We start from the raw sequence: 19,995 nt of genomic DNA, 5'->3' as shown, positions 1-19,995 counted from the left end.
TCTAAACCAGAAGGAACACAAAGCATGCCAGCAAAGTAACAAATTCCATGGAACCCTCTGGTGCACCTTGGTTCTTTGTGCTAAATACCAGGGTCACATTTTGGATTTCTCCTGTTTAAACAGGACCTGTTCCTAGTTGCAAAGCTCTCTCGTTCTATTCTGGCAGCCAAGGGCTGCCCACCTGCTCCCTCTGCTGTTCCTGCTCCCACTGCTGCTGCAAAAAGCATGACTTTAATTTGTTCAGCAATGCCTAACACTTTTCCAAAGAAAGATTCCAGACCATGTACTTTGCATATATATTATTATTATTATTAAAAAAAACAAAAAACATGAGCATTTCTAAAACCCTTTAGCTTACCAAGAGCTCTCCTACTGACTATCATTCCATCCACCAATGGGATAACCATGTTGAATTTCCCAGTTGCTCCTTGTAGTTTTATCCTGAATAAGCCAGTGTTTAAAGGATGGATGAAGATCACAGGAACTTCCTTCTCAGGAATGGTAGATCTTAAGGGAAAAAACACAACTATTGAATAAGTTTTAAAGCACTGTTTCAATTAATAATCCCTTTAAGCGTTAAAAGAAAGTTTTAAAATGCCTCATGGCTAAGGCAGCAGGATCGTGGGGCATGTTCTGAACCCTCAGAAGGGCTCTGTCAGTTGTGCCTATGATCTCTGTCCCCACAGGACATGAGAGCTCTGCAGCCAGAGTACAGTGTGTATGCAGCATTAACCACCTCACAAGGGAGCCTATCAGGAGGGAGGCTCATCACAGACTCAGATAAAACTGCACATTTTCTGTTCTTTAGTTTATATTTTATCTGCAGTGATATGAAGAGCTCTTTCACTTTTTCAACCAAAAAAACAGTCCACTGAGAAACCAATAAAAATAATGAAAATAACAGTGGCCTTACCTCAGGGAAGTACTACTATTGGCTGTGGTTTCCACACCAGTGCTAGTCTCAGATACCAGATCAGGGAGGGGAAAGTTTTCTGTAAGAATAGGATGCACCAAATAAAGTTTATCTAATACAGTTTTGGATTTGGTGTTTTTGTTTGTTTGTTTGTTTTTGTTTGCTTGTTTTTTTGTGTACAAGGAAAGATTATTTATCATCAGTCAAAACCACACAGTCCTCAAGCATTTATACCACTAGTGTTCTTGCACAGCTAGCAGCTTTTGTTTGGCTTCCACTTTCAACATTCATGGGGATTACACACACCTCAGCCATCGGCACTCAACAGATGAGGTTCCAAACCTCAAATTCTCTCAACCCAAAGGTCAAAATCTCTAGAGGAACCATGAAAGCAGGAAGGAGATGAACTACTTCAACCACAAAAAGATCTTTCAAATTATTTTTCATGGCATCTTCACCCATCCACAAGCGATCAGCCTCCCTAATACTGTGAGGAGCACTGAACAATGCCAACCACTCATACTACGGTTCCCTTGAGCCCTGATCCCATAAAGATGATATCCTTCCTCAAATCCAAGCTTTGTAGATCTCTACCATAACCTACAACTCTGCTGCCATGCAATTGGTAACAAAAACTGGATAATGAACATGAATGAAGAAAAAGTAAGAACTTGAGTCTCTTAAGGGGATTTGGCACTTCCCAACACTTTGTTCAGGGGTTAAGAGATGTTGAGAGTCACTCACAAAAGTACAGTTAGGCAGCAGAACAGTGCCTCCAGCAGAAGGAATCTAAGGCCCAAACCCAGATGTGGCCATCAAAGCTAGGATGCTAAAGGGCACACAACAGCTGGAGCAAGTAGAGGGAGATCATGGTGAGCCATGGACACACTGAGATGGAGCAAGAAGGAGGGCAGGTAGTTGGCACCAGGCTGATAACCTTAACTACAGTGACAGCTTTTCAGTGTCCAGACTCAAAGATATACCAGAAGCATAAGGTGAAAGCCAAGAACATATGGAGCATATGGCAGAGCCTCTGGGCTAGGAGTCACTTCCAAGAGCTGCCCTCCCCTCCATCCAACTGCCAGGCTTACTGAGGCTCACAAACTCATTTCTTCAGCTTCAGGCCCAGAACTCTGGGAGATTCCTATGGCTGCTGAAAGAAACAGTCAAACAGAAGCATGCCTGTGTAGCACAGCTGTTGCCCCTGCAGTGACGGGTGTCTAGCTGCCACCCAAGAAGGAAGTAGTTCAGGGACATCAGCTTGGAACACACTCTGAGCCAATGTCTGGGCAAGGAAATGATGATGCAGAACTTGCTGTCTGCCTCCTCATCTCAGAAAGATGGACATGCTGTGGACAAGGTGGTCTTCCTGAGAATTTATATCTATATTTAACAGGAAGTTTCCTATTGATTGCTGCTCCCATTCCTGTGGTTGCTTTACTCTGGAAGGAGCTAAGGCCTTAATTAAGGTCCACCCTTACTGCCAGACTGGGAACCAGGATTAGAAATCAAAGACAGAACAAAGCAGCATTCCTGGCCAGTCTCGCAGACACTGCTGGGCTAGGCCAGTGCACAGAGACTCTCACATAGTACTGAGGCCAGGCCATGGCTTGGAACCAACACACAAGAAGATTCTGGGGACAAAGAATTCCTCAGTGCTGCTCACCATGGCCATGCCATGGCTGTAACAGGATAAGCAAAGCTGGGTCTCTCCCAAAGCAGCAGTAGCCTGAGGCAGAGAGGTAACACCAAACTAAGAAACAAAGCTGCATGAGGAGCAGGAGCTTGCCTGAGCAACACAGCAGAAAGGGAGCATGGAGCAGACACCCTGAGAGCAGAACAAACGATCTCCCCCTGAAGAGAGAGAATATGGAGTTCCAAAGGAGCCTTCATACCAAGGAGGATGATGATCCCTCCAGCAAAGAAGCAGCAGGTGTCAGAAGCCATTTTTTTAAAGGAAGAAAACCAGATCCACTCCTAGGAGACAACAGCTGAGGAGAACTCAGAAGCAGGGGAACACACCTGCCTTGCGTGCTGACCTTAAGAAGGTTCATTACAGCATTTCACAGGTACTGGCAGCACTACAGGAAATTTCAGACCTCCATATGCCACTGATTCATGTACACCCTTATGGATTGCAATGCAAATACTGAAGAACTGATTCAGAGTCTTAGTGTTGTTATTACAGACAACAATTAATTAGGACTTATTTTAATTGTGAGGGTGGTGAGGCTCTGGCACAGGTTGCCCAAAGAAGCTGTGGCTGCCCCATCCCTGGAAGGGTTTAGTCTGGATGGGGCTTGGTGCAACCTGGTTTAGTGAAAGGTGTCCCTGCACATGAAAGGGGGTTGGGACTAGATTAGCTTTAAGGTCCCCTCCAATTCAAACCAGCCTATGGTTACATGATCTAGCATTTTATTTCATTAAAAAAAAAAAAAACAGAACAGGGCTTTTCCTCTGGTTTCTGCTCTGTTGTTACCTTAGTGAACAGCTAGAAGTTGTACATACCTATATCATCATAACGTTCCACCCAGACCACATACACTTTGGTTTCAGGTCCCATTGGTGGAATGGTTCGGCCCTGAGGCATCCTCTTGGATCTAGAAGTAGGACTGAGCTGTTTTGAACATAAGGGAAGAGCAGCATTTGCAAACATTGTGAATCCAATAATGCAGACAACAAGTATTTCTGAGCTGCTTCTCAGTCATTCATAACTTATCCAGGTACAACCTCTGCCAGCTATTGAGCAGGGGCAGCTGTGCTGGAACTACTCACTGCAACCTGGGTCGCCAACTACTAGTTTTCAATATAAACTAAGATATACATATATATATATATATATATATATATATATATATATAAAATCAACCTTGAATCAGTTAGAAGTTTTTCTTAATGTTCTTGAAGACCTTAAATTAGTAACTAAATATACATTTGGAGGTGAATTCTAAACAAGTAACCAGCAATAATAAGTCTTTCGCTTACAGATACAACAGTTCATGGCTTTCTGCTTTATTAGTGTACAAAAGCAACTTCTGGTACCTCAGACACAATTGACACTGTTTGTAACTGGGTAGGTATGAAAAGTGCTCATGTCTATCCATCCTCAATTTCCAAGCATGGATTTGAGACTGAATTACTCTGTAAATATTGCATATACTTTCTCCTGCACACATTTCAAGATTTCAGGATGCACACTATTACCACTTAGCATGTCTAAGTGTTATATTTAAGTAATGTAAGCTTGCTATGTCCTATGGTAGAGGCAAATTCTGACAGGACCAAAGCAGATATCAAAGATTAATGTCAAGGAACAAGTAGCTCTACACACTAGGAAACCAAATCATAGACTACCAAAAGTCCTGAGCATTGCCAGCATGTTTCTTGAAAAGTAAAAAAAAAAAAAAACCAAAAAACCCACCAAAAACAAACAAACAAAACCCCAAACAAAAACAAAAACCCCAAAACAACAACAACAACAAAAAAACCACCAAAAAACCACACTATTTTTCAATGCAAGTTTTGCCTTACCCGGTGGGAGGGATTAAGATTGTCTGTATGATTGGGGAAGAGTTCAAGTGTCAAAGGCTGCTGCTTCAGTATTCCTGGCAGCAGATCCATGTTGGAGTCACTTTCTTGGTCAGAGACACTGCTTTCCAGCGAATCAGCTGTAAGACAGAAGAAAAAAAAGGTGGGTTTTATCTATTCTTCCACCAAAAAAAAATAAGCTGCCAAGCTGCCATCATCTATAAGGTTTTGATACTAAAAAATGTAAAGCTTTTGAAACTAGACATGCATAAATGTACGGTCAAGTCAATATAGTCCTCATAAACAGGAAGATAAGCTAGGAGGTAACTGCCAGTTGTTCCAGAAACAGACTGCCAATAAAGCATTCCCTATGGACTTACACACATCCCAGCAATTTCCTACAGAATAGAGTCTCCTTCTTCCTATGGCTACACCATATTTTATTCCAGGCAACTTTTAGCATGCCAAAGATGCCATGAAAGCTGCTGCTTTTCTACTTAGCATTGGTACAAACACTCCGGTATGTGCTGCAGGAGCACATCACTGACAGGAAAGGAAAAAAAAATAGACTTCACCAGTTAATGATGAATCACATGTCCAACCTAAAGCACCCTGTCAACAACAAAACTGCTGTGCATGCCTGGATATCTACTGAGGTTCAGAGAAAGGTACAGAACAGATGCCACATCTGGAAGGAGTTTAAGGATTAGAATGCTGCAATTTAAACATCCACACCTTTTTGACAAGGATCTTGCTAAACACACTACTTAGCTAATCTGTTTAGGTTTTGCTTCTGAAAGAGTCTCAAACAAAAAAAAAGTTATTTTCCTTGTTTTCACTTTTGTATAGAGCATGTAAAGACAGATCTTACTCAGGGATTCCACTGGTGATGGGACAACAAAGGCAATTTCTGTCAGGGCATCTGCATAATACAGCACCTTCTTCTGCCCATTGAAGATACTTGCCCCAACATCTTCTGAGATAATTAGATCATCTGAAACGGACAGAAAAGGAAAGTTTAGCCAGAAGGAAGCTCTACTTCTTTATGCTCTGCATCAGAAATTACCTTCAAATACAAGATGCAATCAATGAGAAGAAATCATGCAAATGTCATTTTAAAATGAAATGAGTCAAACTTCATGGCTAACAACCTTTCTCAGATATCTATTTTTACTGTCTTGAAGGAAAAGTCATTTTGGATTGGGAGTGGCTTCATTTTGAATACATTTCCAATGTACTGGATTCTTTATTTCCTAGTACTCTAGTAAAAACATCTGCCACAAGAATACATCTGCTATCTATGTCTGAGCATTCTGTCTAGTTAGTCATTCCATTTCCAAAGGATTCTAACATTTATCACTTTAGTCTGATACTATTCTAGAATTCCAATTTCTACAGGCTGTCTTCAGTCTTTTCTCTGTCAAGCAGAGTTAGAAAAAGCTGTCACTAATCAACGCAAGAAAGGTCCCCACTGACTCCCTCACCACAACTGGCCAATACAGGCCATCAGAGCAGTGAAAGAACTTCCCTCCCCCCTTTTCCTTCCCTTAGCGAGGACTTTAAAATGAATTATTTCTCTGATTCAATTTACAGAAGGGTTTCTGGGATAGCTGCTTCAGCAAAGCCACTGGAGCAGTGAAATTCAGTATACTGACAGAGAAATGGCCAGAGACATGTTGAAGACTCCAAGCCATTCTTCAGCATCAGGAAGAGATTCCTACATATCCAGTGCACAGGTGCCCAAGGAGCAGCACCATAACTCAAGCCCATCTATTTAGGAATTTCTTTGATTTTGGGGGTGCTTCAGGGAAACATTCCCATGAAATTATTTTAACCACAACTTGCCAGAAGCTATTTTAGACTCACAGAATCATTGAGGCTGGAGATCATTGAGTTCAACTGTTAGCTCAGCACTGTCAAACTCACCACCAACCCATGTCGCCAAGTCCCACATCTGCACAGCTTTTATATCCCTCCAGGGATGGTGACTCCACCACTGTCCTGGGTAGCCTGTGCTAGTGCCTCACCCCTTCCATAAAGAAATTGTCCCTAATAGCCAACTTAAACCTGCACTGAGGCTATTTCCTCTCATCATTCATTACCTGAGATACTAACCGTGACCTGGCTACAATGCTTTTCGGGAGTTGTAGAGAGCAAGAAGGTCTCTCCTGAGCTTCCTTTTCTCCAGGCTGAGCCCTCCCAGCTCCCTCAGCTGCTCCACATCGGTCCTGTGCTCATTGACCAGCAGAACCAGATTAAAAGTAACCTGCCTTTCCTTCCTTCCATTTCAGAAAAATGCTTTTTCTGTTTCCTTCTTCCCCAGGCTGGTTGAATTAATTCAGTTATTTAGTGGTCTATGTTTTCATTCAAATGACTGAAAAAATTTGAGCTGAAAAGTCTACATCAAACCAGGTCCCTTGCTAATTCAGGGACCTGTCTTCTCCAGTTGTTCTGACACACCACTGCAAAGGGACATCAGAGGGCTCTGCCTCTGAGAAAGCACAGCATGACCCTGTCCTTAAAGTGAAATTAAATCCAGACCTGGCCATTCTGTAAGTCATCCTGACTCGCTCAGAGAAAGCAATGCCTGTGTACTCTAACCTCACCTGAACACTTCCAGCCTTGTACTTTTATTCCATAACTTAAGAAGTCTCCAGCTGCTGCAAATACAGGTGATGGGCACTCCTATAAGACACAGTGAATGGACAGCAGAGCAAGTGCTTCTTAAGCACCTGCAGCTGTAATGGTGTTACACCTGATGTCAGCATCAGGTTAAGGATGATAAACAAGCTGCACCAGCCTTACCAATGCCTTTGGGTGGCCCACCAGAGGCTGGGGCTCTGGAGATCACCCAGAACAGGTCTGGGCTTTGGAGCAGTGACACTGAAACCAGCCCAAACACTACCAATTCCCACAGGATCTGATCAAGTTGTCCAAGGGAGAAGCAAACCCAGCCCCCAGTTTCCCATCCTGGGGTATTAGCTCACATTCCTGAGGATTATTTTGGGTGACAGAATGGGGAGAGGGTGGTGTATGACAAGCTCAGGGTAAGAGTTGCTCTAGTGGAAAAAAGCAGAGTCAATGAAGCAAGACAGAGAAACATGTGGGAGTTCCAACACGTCCAGGACCTATAAACAAGAGCTTAAGTCAATATTTCATTTTAATCTACTTAGAGAACACAAACAAACAAACAAACACACAGCATTTCAAGCCTATTTGCCAGTACACAGAACAATCTGCAACACATTTAACCTGAATACTGTTTTGGAATAATTTATTAAAGACTCTTCAGATTTTAAAAAATATAGCCCAGAGGTATTTTTTTTGCTGAGGCTACTTCTTCCCAACAACATACAGACATTAGTTTTGCTTACTCTGACTTGAAGCTTCATTTAATGTTTACACATTTCTTTCTAGCAAACATCATTTATTAAAAAAACCAGAAACAAACAAAAACCCCCAAACAAAAAATAACAACAACAACAACAAAAAATCCTCAGCAAAAACAAACAAAAAAAACCCCAAAAAAACCCAAAAAAACCCCAGAAAAAACCAACCCAACTGAAAAAAGTGTGCCAGTATTCAGATAGGTACACAAGAGCAAGAAAATTGTCTTCTAAAGGAGCCTAAACAATTTAATTTACTACAAAAGACATTTACTATGTCTTACCTTGTTCAGGTCCCTCTTCATCACTGCAGCAGTTGATTGACCAGCTTGTTGAGACATGACCAGTCCACCCAGGGTGCTTCCCAACATCAACAGACCAGCCAAGAGACAGCAAGAACTCCAGGAAGTGGGGCTGAACAATTCTGGAAGACTCCATGTTCTTCAGGATCTGAAACCACCAGCAGCACCATGTTGGTACAGAAGCGGAAACAAGTCTCTTCCTCCCCAGCTTTTTAATTAAATGTTTGTCACCAACATGGTTTTGCCCAAATATAGCTACAGAACAAGCCTGAAACCCCAGACTTTCTACATGGACATTACTCCCTGCTCCTCAGCATCCCCCTACCCTGCTTTGCCTTGTCCTGTTCAATCAACTTGACTTTCTGCCAGCATTTTCAAAGCCTGTAAACCAGTAAATTAAATGGCTGGAAACAGTACTGGAGACTCAAGCACCCATCAGAAAAAACACTGAGTCCTCAGTGCAGAACCTGCATCTGCACCAAGGGTTTTCTAGATACTTTTCACTATTAGACCAAGTTAAAATTTGAAGAGAAATTAATTTTCCTCACTACTCACCTGTACATGACATAGAATGATTTAAAGCACAGGCATCACAGCACATTAAAGTATGAAAAAGATTTTCTAAAACAATTTTCAGTAGCATGAAATGTGCACTTTAATCAAACATCACACTGTACTGTTCACGTTAAACATTAATTCTACTTCTGACAGAGATCTGGGATGTTTCCACACGTTAAGGCAATTTTTATCTAATTATGACCAAGTGAGAGTTGAGCCCTTCACCAAACAGTACACAAGGACACGTGTGATTTGGGTACCAGTACCATTGGAATTGGTGGAACAAACAATCCATTCATCCTTTCCAGGCCATGCAGGAATTTGTTTTGTGGCAGAAGCATCAATTATTTTGGCTTGTGCAGGGGCAGAACATTGGGACACAGGCCTCAACAAAGCAGAAATTACAGGGATGGGCGCTGGAAGGAAAGCTTCAAAGCTGCAGGCTTTGTGTAGCCACATAGTCCTGACACTCCATCCTAATGCCTCATACAGTGTTCAGGAGTGACTAGACACACTGCATTGAAATATCATTATTAATCCTCATTACTGAGCACATTGAAACCATAGCTGTGCTTCAGAAAAAGTCAGGGTAATTGTGGGCTCGAAGACATAAGAGCTCCTCCTTAAGAGCATATCAACATTCTGCTAGTTCGGCAAGTGCAAATCTCAGGTCAAAGGCAGACCTAGCATATCTTGTTCCATACCTGACTTTGCAGATGACAAGATTCCGCACTGGCTATTCTGAATGGCAATTTGAACACTCACAGACAGATGATCCTGGTTTCAAGAATTGTGTCCCACACTGAAGTAGAAGGTGCTGCAGTGTTCTACCAACTGTGCGTTCACAGTGACACAAGGAGGTGGCACCGTTATTTATTACAGAAGCCACGCTTCAGCTCTTTACTGTGAAAGTTTATGAATGGAATGAGAAGGTACTAGAGAAACACCCTTTCCTAATGAGCCCATTAACTCTCTTAGCATGTTTCTATGTCACAAAGAAGTCACAACTTACATTTGCACAAATTAACCTGATTAACCTAATTGCCTTTGAATCTAAATATGATAGCATAAAGACTTATAATGCAATAATACTTCCTTACTTGCAGAAAGTTTTTCATTCCTTTAACATGTGTTTAGCATTAGAATGAAACCAAACTACCTTGACATTGCTCTTTGCTGGAACAAACTGCAACTTTCCCTGCAAGCTGAGCCAATAAAGCTGAAATGCCTTTCTGATCTGAATCTTTGAACTCTACAAATAAGGACAATAAGGACAGAACAGATAATAAAAATACTATTAATATTATATGTCTTAACTATATTTAAAAATATATTAAATTTGTTACAGTAGTCCTAAGTGTGAGCAACATATTTCAACCTACAGATGAAGAGAGTATGCAGTGACTTGTAGCTCACACTAGTTCTGACACTCCACTCTATTAATCACCAGCACTGATGCTTTACTCACTTGGAAATTACTAGAAACAAGACAATATAGACTAGTTGGCACTCTACACTTTCACTTACCTCCTGGCTAGTTTTCTGGCCTGCCTTCATGTAGAAAATGAAAACAGTATCAAAAGGACGACAAGGTAACAAATCCAAGTAACCAAGGTCATCAAAAAACCCAGGAAGAGCAGAGTCAAGTGCAATCAGGTGAGGAGGTAGACGACTGTTAGTAGGTTCCTGCCCAATAGACAAGTTCAACAGCTTAAAAACCCATCTTTCTTAATTGAAAGGTCTTTATGGCTTTAATGGCAATCCATTCAAATATAAAAAAGAGTTTCCCTTCTCTAAGAGCAAAATTATACAGGGATTTCTGATGTGATATAATCTTGTAATTGTAAATGAGTAACAGGAAGCATAACAGGTTGACAATTCGTGGCATTCCACTCTCATTAATCAAAAATGGTACTTTGCCAGTGAGAGACATAATATTTTGCTCAAGAAGAGAACACAACGAAAACAGCAGATGCTTTCAGAATATCACAGCTTGCATGTGCAGCTTCAGATTAACTTAAATACCAGTGATACGTAATACACTGAGCACTTTCAGACAACATTTTTGCAAATTATCTATAATCTACTTTTCCTGACAGCATTCTGGAAGGGAAAAGCAACAAATACAAGGGAGAACTCATAGGTAAGAGGCAGAATTTCAAATTAAGAATATGGATAATCTCTAAAAAAAATTATTTTAATTTAAAAAATAAACTTCTACATCTATTATGTATTAAGTGTTTATGCATGACTAAACCACTTCAGCACAACCACCTCTGTAGCAAAACTTCTGTGGTAGTTGTATTTCAGAGAGTCTTCAAGTACCACCCCAAAACCCTAACTCAAGTTGTGGAATGGTTTTAAATGTGAACATTTCAGTGTGATGATGTATACACCTACTAAAAACAAAGATACAGATACCTGTTCAGAGCATTTTCAACTTGAGGCCCAGCCTTTCACAACCTTGCTCTGCATCTTGGAATACTGGAATCTATCACTTGATTTGATTAGACTACAGCTGAACAGTAGTTGGAAGTACACAGATGATCTTCCACTACCAAAATTTTTTTCTCCCTTTTGTTGAGACAGACCACATGGAAACTGGAAGAACCACACAACACCAAGAGGAAACAGATCACCTTCAATGCCTCTAATGAGAGGAACCCGAAGTGAGAGAGGAACAGACGTGCTGTCTGGAACTCCTGTGCTGCTGGCGGGGGCTTACACTCTGTGACGGGATCAGGAAAGCTCTTCTTCCGCCACTCCTCTTCACTTCTCTGATCTACGGAAGTCTCAAAGACAATCTGCTGAGCCATGCCATTCCTCAGCTTCTCATGGCGCTCTTCGAGCTGGAAAACATTGTGTGAACTGCTGATGTCACCAAAATCACAAAGATCCACTAAGAAAACAGTTCCATCACTTAGGAAAGCTCTAGAACAGCAGCTGCAGTCCACCATCAGAATAGTTACTAAAACACTTTCAAAAAGACCTTTCAACACTGCAAAGTGAGCGCCTAAACACCCTGGCATAGGAGAGCTCTGTGAATATCCAGTAGCAGCTATGGCTTCTCCTATTCAAGAGGACAGAAATGAAAACAAATTAGATCCTGTGAAACTTTAAAATATTTAGAGACGTGCACTCTCTTCTTCCCCCAGAAAGGTCTCAAATAAGACCCTTCCATTTCCCCAGAAGAAGCAAGAAAGTGCAAGTCATTGCTTCCTACAGTACCAGGATATTAGGATCAGTAATAAAACATGTTGAACAGTGTCTCCCAAATAACACAACCAAAGCATTGGCATTTTTCTGGAGAAGTGCATAGATTTAACTCATTTGCAGAGGTTATTATTCCATTAATGTGAAATTGGACAAGCCAAAGAATGCAACTATTTACAGTAAGACATAAGTGCACAACTCATGAACAGACAAAAGCCCTAAGAACAAAATGAAGTCAGAGACAATTACTTACTTCCTGATTCACAATTTCATGCAAATCAGGAATGCTCAAGTCAGCTTTCACAAATGGAATCTTGTCCACTTCTTCAGGAAAAGGGCGTTGTTTCACAGTGTGTTTCAACCCAACATCGTTTTTAGGAGCTGGTCGAGGTTCTGGCACAAATGTCTGACAAAAAAAAAGTTGTTTTTACATTCAAGGTATTGCATCACTAGACAATAATACAACAGATAAAAAACATTTTCCCTCCCCACCAAAACTACTATTAGTAAGCAGCACATTATTAAAACACATTAAATACTTTAAACTAATAGACTTGCATTGAAAACATGACTGTAAACTTTAAAAAGACTCAACTGTCCATTTTGAAATCTATGAACTGTGCTAAACATCTAGCCTGTAAACAGTTGCAAACCCAAAAAAAAATGGCAAGCTTACATAGCAACATCTTATTTTCAGCCCATTCTAACTGTATTTAGAGAAAGTTGGCAAGTATTTGAGAAGCTCCATTTCAACCCTTCTGACTGTGATGATCACAACAAGCCAAGGTCTCAAAGATAGCAGCAATGCTGTGGATCAGGAGATGCACTGCCACAATAGTCAAAGCATTTGCATCACGGATCATGATGCAATTTTGACATTGCTACTACATCATGTTCTATACTGTCATTATATAATTCCCATCTTCAAGTTATCAAAGAAAACAACAAATTATCTAGGTGCAGGTTTAGAGGTGCACCAGCTCCAAGCAAGCAAGACCTTTATGGCATCTTCAATGTTGTTTACTAAGTTTACTACTGATTACATTTCAAAAGGGCAAAACCATTAACAATTGTCTTGTAGAATGCCTTCAAGTTGGAAAGGTTCCCTTAAAAGTGGTGAAGAGGTCAGCAGTCAGATCATGGCTTGCCCTTTAGTGTAGGAGGTAGCACACCGGGACTGAGATTATTTAGCCAAGGGTCTCAGCTCCAGAGATAGCAGAGCCCAAACACATCGTGGATGGTCTTCCCAAAGGCTGCTTCACAGAGACCACATTCATCTAAATGTGAACATGCCAGCTAAGACTGACAAGCCCTCATTTCAGCTACATTAGTGCCTTTCTTTTACTGAGGGTCATGAGAAGAGTTTAAAGATTTGGAGAATTCACAGACAGAAATTTTCATGACAAGAGTATTTGCTCCATTAGATAACTGCAAGAAATAAGATAAAATAAAATAAGACTGAGGTATTTCTCCTCCATCATTTATCTCCAGAGCTGTTCCAGAGTTCAGCTAGATAATTTTTTTCACAGCAGGTTTACAGCCATCTTTGCAACATCAGGCTTTGTAGCTTGAAGACCTGTTCTCTATGCAGCACCACGTTCTACACCTCCAGACTTCATGCTCTCTGCTGCAAGGGCTTTGCCTGACACCTGAAAACTAGCCCTGCCTACACACTAACTACACTATACCTTATCCCATCACTTCACATGATGATTTCAGAGAAAAGAGAACTCTCCCTCCATTAAGCAAGTCTGCAAGTCAAGAAAGCAACAGCATTTTCACAGCCTGTAGGTTATATTAATCACAAGTGGTAAAGAGTCACCAGAGATGTGGCACATTACCTACAGCTAAAGGCCCTGTGGCTCAGCCTTAATCTATAATCACCAGCTCTGGGGGGCTGTTTCTGTCTCACATTAGTGGAATTTCTGCTGAACATCTCTAAGTTAAAGATTTCTTTATGGGCTTTGATAGAGACCTTTTGATTTGCTTTAGCTCCTCTTGGTAAAAGACAGAGTTGCTGGGCCCACGCAAATCTTCCAGACGTCCCACGGATCAAAACCGTGACAGAGGGGAAAGAGTCATCTGCAAAGCACATGGGTAAAGAGAATAAGACATCATCATATACTGCAAACAGTTCACTGTGTAATCATTCAACAAGAAAAAAATGCAGGCATGACAGCAGAGGTTTTTCTTTCATGGTTAACTCCTCTCTGACCCTGAAGAAAACTCCTGGTGAGAATCAAGCAGATCTCTTTGCAGCAGTTAGTGCTAGTCTACTATGTCAGTTAAATACTTGCCAGCTCAGTTTCATCATTAAAAGCAACTTTCATCCAAATTCATGCAGATCACAATTTCTCCAAATATCTCCAAGAAATCAAAGAAGATTGTCCAGTCATTGCCTGTTTAGGTGAGACAATGACCATATGGAGACAACATTTCCATGATGCTTCCATGACCTTCTGCAAAAATTCCTAACAAATAGCAGCAGCAGGAGCAGTGGAAGGACAAAAGATAATGGTCAAAGACTCAGAAGATTCTGACTCCACATCATGGAAAATTTTTCCCCACAAGGAATAGGGAGACAGAGAAGTTGTCCTCCCAGGTTTGCAAGACCCACTTGGACAACACCAGGTTGTGTTATCTTGGTCCAAATCCAGTGCTGGCCTGGTCTACAGCAGGAGGTCAGACTACAGAGTTCTGAGGTGGCTTTCTACTGGCACAGTGATGGTTTTAACATTGCAGGGATTTCAGTCTTCCTTCAAGATTTAAAAGGTCACCAATATTAGTCACCTTAGATGAGATCATCATACTTCATCATAAGCTTTCCTTCTTGAAGATATCTGCATTTATATTTTTTGCATATAAACCACACATTGGCACCATCAGGTAACTAGCAGAACTCTATTCCTTCCCCAGTATTCCCTGGGGACTTCAGGGTGCAGGACAGTGTGTACATAAGCGCACACACACACAAAGAGAACCCAAACCAGCTCCTCAGTCACTCACTTCTGTGATTTGCCTCAGAACTGGCCTGATGTACTTGTGTATTAATGCAATTAATCTTTTAATTCCAAGGGGATTTGTAAGTAAGTTATACACAGCAAGAAGAGATAATCTAACTTTTGATTCCAACAGGTTTGCAGGATTCCACAGTAACACATTTAGCAGAGGCAGAGTGAGGATGAGAATTGCTTAGGCCATTCTAGTACACTCTAATCCACTGCAGTCGGGAACACATTTGCTCCAACACAGACTGGGGGTGAATATGTGGCAATGACTCCCAGCACTGTCACTTCCTGCAAGATCTATTCAGTGATTCTCAACATGATCAGAGCACTCTGGACCACAACTCAACTTCTGAGCACTAGTTCATGCAGTTCTGTGCAATATGTGCTTTCAAGATTGGTTTTTAGGTTTCATCCTATTTACACATGAGGAAAATGTACTGGGGACAGTCTATCAGTTCTAACATAAGTTAGTCTTTAACTGAAATAACATGTTAAAGAATTTTTATCTGTTCTATTAGGTAACACCATGACATATGAAGACTTACAAGGGATAAGTTATGCTGTTCAAAGCATCATTTAATACCAGATTTTTGTAATAGAAGTTCCTGAAGGTCAAAGTCTAGGAGGCTGAAATGAGTTAGACTCAGCTGTGAAAGGCAACACCCTGTGACAAATCTCCTTTACAGGAGGTGTCATTAACAGAACAGGATCACACACAGGAAAGTTGTAACAGCTCCTAAGCAACTAAAACTACTTAAGCTGAAAGCACCCATAGAAATATACAATAATAAGAGGCATAAAGCAAGCAGCAGTGATGGTGCAAGCATAAAGAACACATACTAACCATATGTTAAGCGCTCATCTCTATCAAGTTTCCCATATTTTTTAGATTTTTATTCTTGTACAAACAAGGATGTTTCAAAATGTAATGCTATTGCTTTTGTCCATCACCCATTAATTCAACGGAGTCAGCAGCAAGTATAGGATCTAACTGGTTGAAAGACTTGGACAGCTGCACAAACAATTTGGGTAGGCTTGTGCACATTTGATTATCACTGGCATTAAAGTTATTCCCACCCAGAGCAACACTCTTCTCTGTGTGCCCACTCACAGACCTCTGAAAAGTGAGAGACAGTTGATGAAGTACCTTTGTTTTGCAGCTCTGTACAGAAAGTTTTAGCCTGAGAAAAAAAGGAAACAGAAAATTGAACTTACTCTGTTCATTCCCTAGAGGCTGCTCCAACATGGCCAGGATGACACTGTTATCCAAAACAAAATAACGGAAGCTGTGCTTGTTTATGGTAGGGAGACGGGAATATTTAATTAATGTTGTTTCATTCACCAAGCTGCAAGGAGAAGCGGGACCACTGGGAGAAGGAAATGCTCCAAGTAACTGCATAATGCTGCAAGTGAGAAAAAAGTTGAGAGTTATGTCAGATTAAGTGAACTGTTCCACCCAAGCACAAACTTTCACTCACATTCTTCATCTGTATCTTGACCTAGCATTTACATTATCAGGGCACATCTGCCCTCAGCCATCAGGTTGTTTAAAGATAACCTGCACCTTCAGAAAAACATGCACAGAAACTTACAAAGAAGGGCACTCTGCCTATAGAATGAGCTTCTTTAGAACGTGGGTTATAAAGATATTAAGACATTATTTAAAGCATGAAGATCTGTACCCTTCCATAGCTTTATGTTCATTTTTAAAATATTATTTCTCCAACCATCCATTCTTTAGCCCTTTCATATCAACAAGCAGGACAGACATGACAGCGCACTAGTTAAAACTGCCTTTGCTTTCTTCAAGTACAGATTACAGTAACTTAAAACCCTTTAAGGGATTGGCACCCCTTAGGTGCCAGGATCACACAAACACAACCATCACAGTTGGTAATCATCCCTGGAAGAAAGCCCCCAGGTGGGATCCAACAGTGCCCACCTCCTTGGAGCCACAGCCTTAGGAGGCCCCTAGAAGCATTGTTTTAAACCATTTGAAGTTGTACAGTTATAACACTATTAGAAATTGAAAATTTCTATGGCAGGAACCAGTAATGAGAGTTGTCCAGCGTCGGACTGAAGTTCATATGATCTAAGTCAGGACTTTACAATTAACACCAACACCCAGAGCAAAAGTAAGTCTGCAGATTTTTCCACTTTACTGTGAAAACAGTTTCATCTCTGTAAATTAAAATAAACACTTTCAGGCAACAATATGGATTTGTCCACAAGTTCCAATAAGTAGTTGCTTTTTCTAGGAAATTACAGAGTTGTTTTTACTAACAATAATGTTTATAATAGTTGGATTCTAAAGGAGAGCAAAAAAGAAACCAGCTATTGCCCTTTGCAAAATATATTTATCCTCCCCATCCTTAGTCTGTCCTGTCTGCCACTATACTGTTCAGCCCATAACACAGTGCTTTCCAACTTCTCTGGAGCAAATCCCAATTTTACTCTCTGTGCTTCCCTTCCCCAACCCACACATTATCTGTAACTGCATTTCAAGCAGAACCTCTCAAATATATTAATCAAGCCCAACGCTGTGGGCAGGAAGCCATCCAATCCTGCTTCAGTATACATGTGCTGCATGTGCCATTCCCTGCTGTCACATAGTGTCTACCAGTTTCCCAGACAGAGTGGGGACAGCATATGTTATCAGGATGAGGAGAAGAGGAAATGGGAAGACAGGATCAATCACTGGGGTAAGTGAAAGAGAGAAGGAATTGCTGTCTGCAGAGAGGCCTGGCCGGGAACAGAACACCACGGCTGGAGGAGGGTCTGGGTTTTGCTGTACAAGGAAGAGAGGAGGCAGGAGGGGAAAACAGTGATCAGAGGGATCTGTTTTCTGTTAACACCTCTAAGGGGAGGGGCAGAGATCTCCTTGCAATGGGAGGAGGAAAACACAGCCCTGCCCAAAGGGCAAAGATAGGGAACTACTACCTAACTTCTTAAACACTCTTGTTAAATCGGGGACCACCAGCTGCAAACTCCCTATTAAACATTCTCAGACAAGGCAATATTGAACATTAAAGGTGCTCTAACAAATTACATACCATGTCAGTGTAGCTTCAGCAGCATCCTTCACTCGCATGGATGCAGGGTTTGGCTCCTTATCTCCTTTGTACTTGACCTCCTGTTCACTGTTTTTTGATTTACTCCCTGAAATTCCCAGCTCCACAATCTCCAGTACCTCTTTTAAACAGTCCTAAAACACAAGAACCACCTTGAGGCAGAAGAACTTGGATAAACATACCCAAAACCTCAGGGAAACAGTGATATATCAATAAGTAAAAAAAACCAAAAAACACTGCTTATAATATGAGCTCTTTATTTAAAGGCAGAAGATTACTCCTGCACTGTTAAAATAAGATCATGTTTGCTATAGTACTGGTATGTTTTCTGTTTATAGATGTGTACTTATATTATGTATTTATATTCCAATGTTAAAAAGTTCTCTGAATGGATAAATACACACAATGTATTTCATTGCATGTATACCAAATTGTCAAGAGGACTATTATGAATGCAACAGAAAAACGTAAACATATTTTAAGAGATAATAAATGTATTTCTAGGATGCTCTGCAGAAGTTTTAAGTTCTAAGCACATTAAGAATGAACTCATCTGGAAAGCTGCAAGAAACCCTTTTTCAAATTTTTCAATTGCCAACATCATTAGTAAAATATATTCATATTTCGTTAGTAAAATACATCACGGTATCTAATTCACCAAGAGAAAAGTAAGAACATTCTAGAAGTACAATGTAAAAGCTTCAACAAATCTATTCAGGAGAGGCCAACACTTAGTAGAACTACAGATATGACACACCACTGCTATGCAGAACAGAATTACCCACTAAAAATATTCAGATTGCTACAACAAAGGTTCGGATCTCATGGTTTGAGCTACAGAATAATAAAGAAAGACTTCTGAACAAATACGTGATTAAAACTGAACACAACTGGTCAGGCTGTACCACCAGAAACCAGACAGGGCTCTGTGTCTTGGCCTTTGTCCTTCCTTATATTCATTGTTGATATAGAATAAAAGGTGAAGAGAAAAATCAAAGTTCTCTAACAGAGCAAAATTAACCAGCATTGAGCTGAAAAGACTGGCCACTAAGAATTGCAGCAGGAGTTTACAGAGTAGCAATACAGCAGGTGAAATTTAAAGCAAATGTCAGAGGAGGCACCTGGAAAGCTGCATTTTTAATACTTGCAAATTTAGGGAAAGGTTCTCATCTGACTATCGCGACTCAGGAATGAGCTACTCAGTGTCCAGTACTATGCACACAGTATGTAACACTATCTCCTTATAGTGGTAATTGAAATAAAAAATACTATAATGAAATGGAATGAAGCATTATGCAACTGACTAAACACAAACTGTGCTACATCCAGGGAACCTATCCTACCACAGTCACCTACTGCCATACCAGTACTCCAAAGTACATGCAGAAAGCATCTTTAAATGAAATTCTGCTTGTGGGTATTCCATCTTCTTATGTGTAATGCTCTAAAAAGATATTACATAATACATATATATCTATTATCTATAAAAACTCCGAAAGATCACTAAGTTGGCTCTGAAAGAGACTAACAATGAAAATGTACATTCAATTTTTTTTAAACAGCAGAGCAGAAGGCAATTGAAAACATGTCTCTCATTTCCTGCTCTTCTCAAGCTTCCCAAGTAAATTCCACCTTATATTGACCTATCCTTTGCTCAGTTTGTAGAAAATTGGTGAAACAAACTCTGATTATCAAAATATCAGCATCAAAGGAATTGTGTTAAACCTAGAAAATGTTTTAGTCAGGTAAGAGATGATAAATGAAGAGAGTCATAGCTACCTGCAGCAGGTAGCGATGGGATACCCCATTAATTTCTATATTTCTCATTTGGTTTTCTCCAGGTTTCTTTTCTTCTCTCTTTTTCCAGTTTCACAAAGTAAGAAGAGAGACTGAGACATTCAATCTTTTTAACTATAAAGGTAATTTTAAAGCCAAAATACATACTGGCAAATAAATATCAGGAATTAAAGTTCAAAAGTATTTTGCACAAAAACTATTTCTGTAATTCTTAAGAAA

The 19,995-nt window shown here is 40.5% G+C and overlaps 1 protein-coding gene across 5 annotated transcripts in view; it reads right to left on the bottom strand.

Annotated features, from left to right (window-relative positions):
* Positions 1-19,995, bottom strand: part of RALGAPB (Ral GTPase activating protein non-catalytic subunit beta) — a 62,182-nt gene that overhangs the window by 5,174 nt on the left and 37,013 nt on the right. For all 5 annotated transcript variants that reach the window (XM_021536642.4, XM_021536643.4, XM_021536644.4 and 2 more), the window contains 12 exons: positions 17,962-18,113; positions 16,124-16,311; positions 13,876-13,982; positions 12,154-12,306; positions 11,327-11,536; positions 10,215-10,373; positions 8,112-8,277; positions 5,313-5,435; positions 4,445-4,581; positions 3,422-3,530; positions 914-992; positions 359-507 (listed from right to left, as the gene is read on the bottom strand). In XM_021536642.4, coding sequence (XP_021392317.1) covers positions 359-507; positions 914-992; positions 3,422-3,530; positions 4,445-4,581; positions 5,313-5,435; positions 8,112-8,277; positions 10,215-10,373; positions 11,327-11,536; positions 12,154-12,306; positions 13,876-13,982; positions 16,124-16,311; positions 17,962-18,113 — 1,732 coding nt within the window. The remainder of the gene's footprint in view (positions 1-358; positions 508-913; positions 993-3,421; positions 3,531-4,444; positions 4,582-5,312; positions 5,436-8,111; positions 8,278-10,214; positions 10,374-11,326; positions 11,537-12,153; positions 12,307-13,875; positions 13,983-16,123; positions 16,312-17,961; positions 18,114-19,995) is intronic.

This window comes from Lonchura striata, chromosome 20, assembly GCF_050655825.1.
Source record: "Lonchura striata isolate lonStrDom1 chromosome 20, ASM5065582v1, whole genome shotgun sequence".
Classification (NCBI taxonomy): domain Eukaryota; kingdom Metazoa; phylum Chordata; class Aves; order Passeriformes; family Estrildidae; genus Lonchura; species Lonchura striata.
The sequence above is the reverse complement of the archived record's forward strand: the minus strand, read 5'-3'. Positions and strand labels throughout refer to the sequence as shown.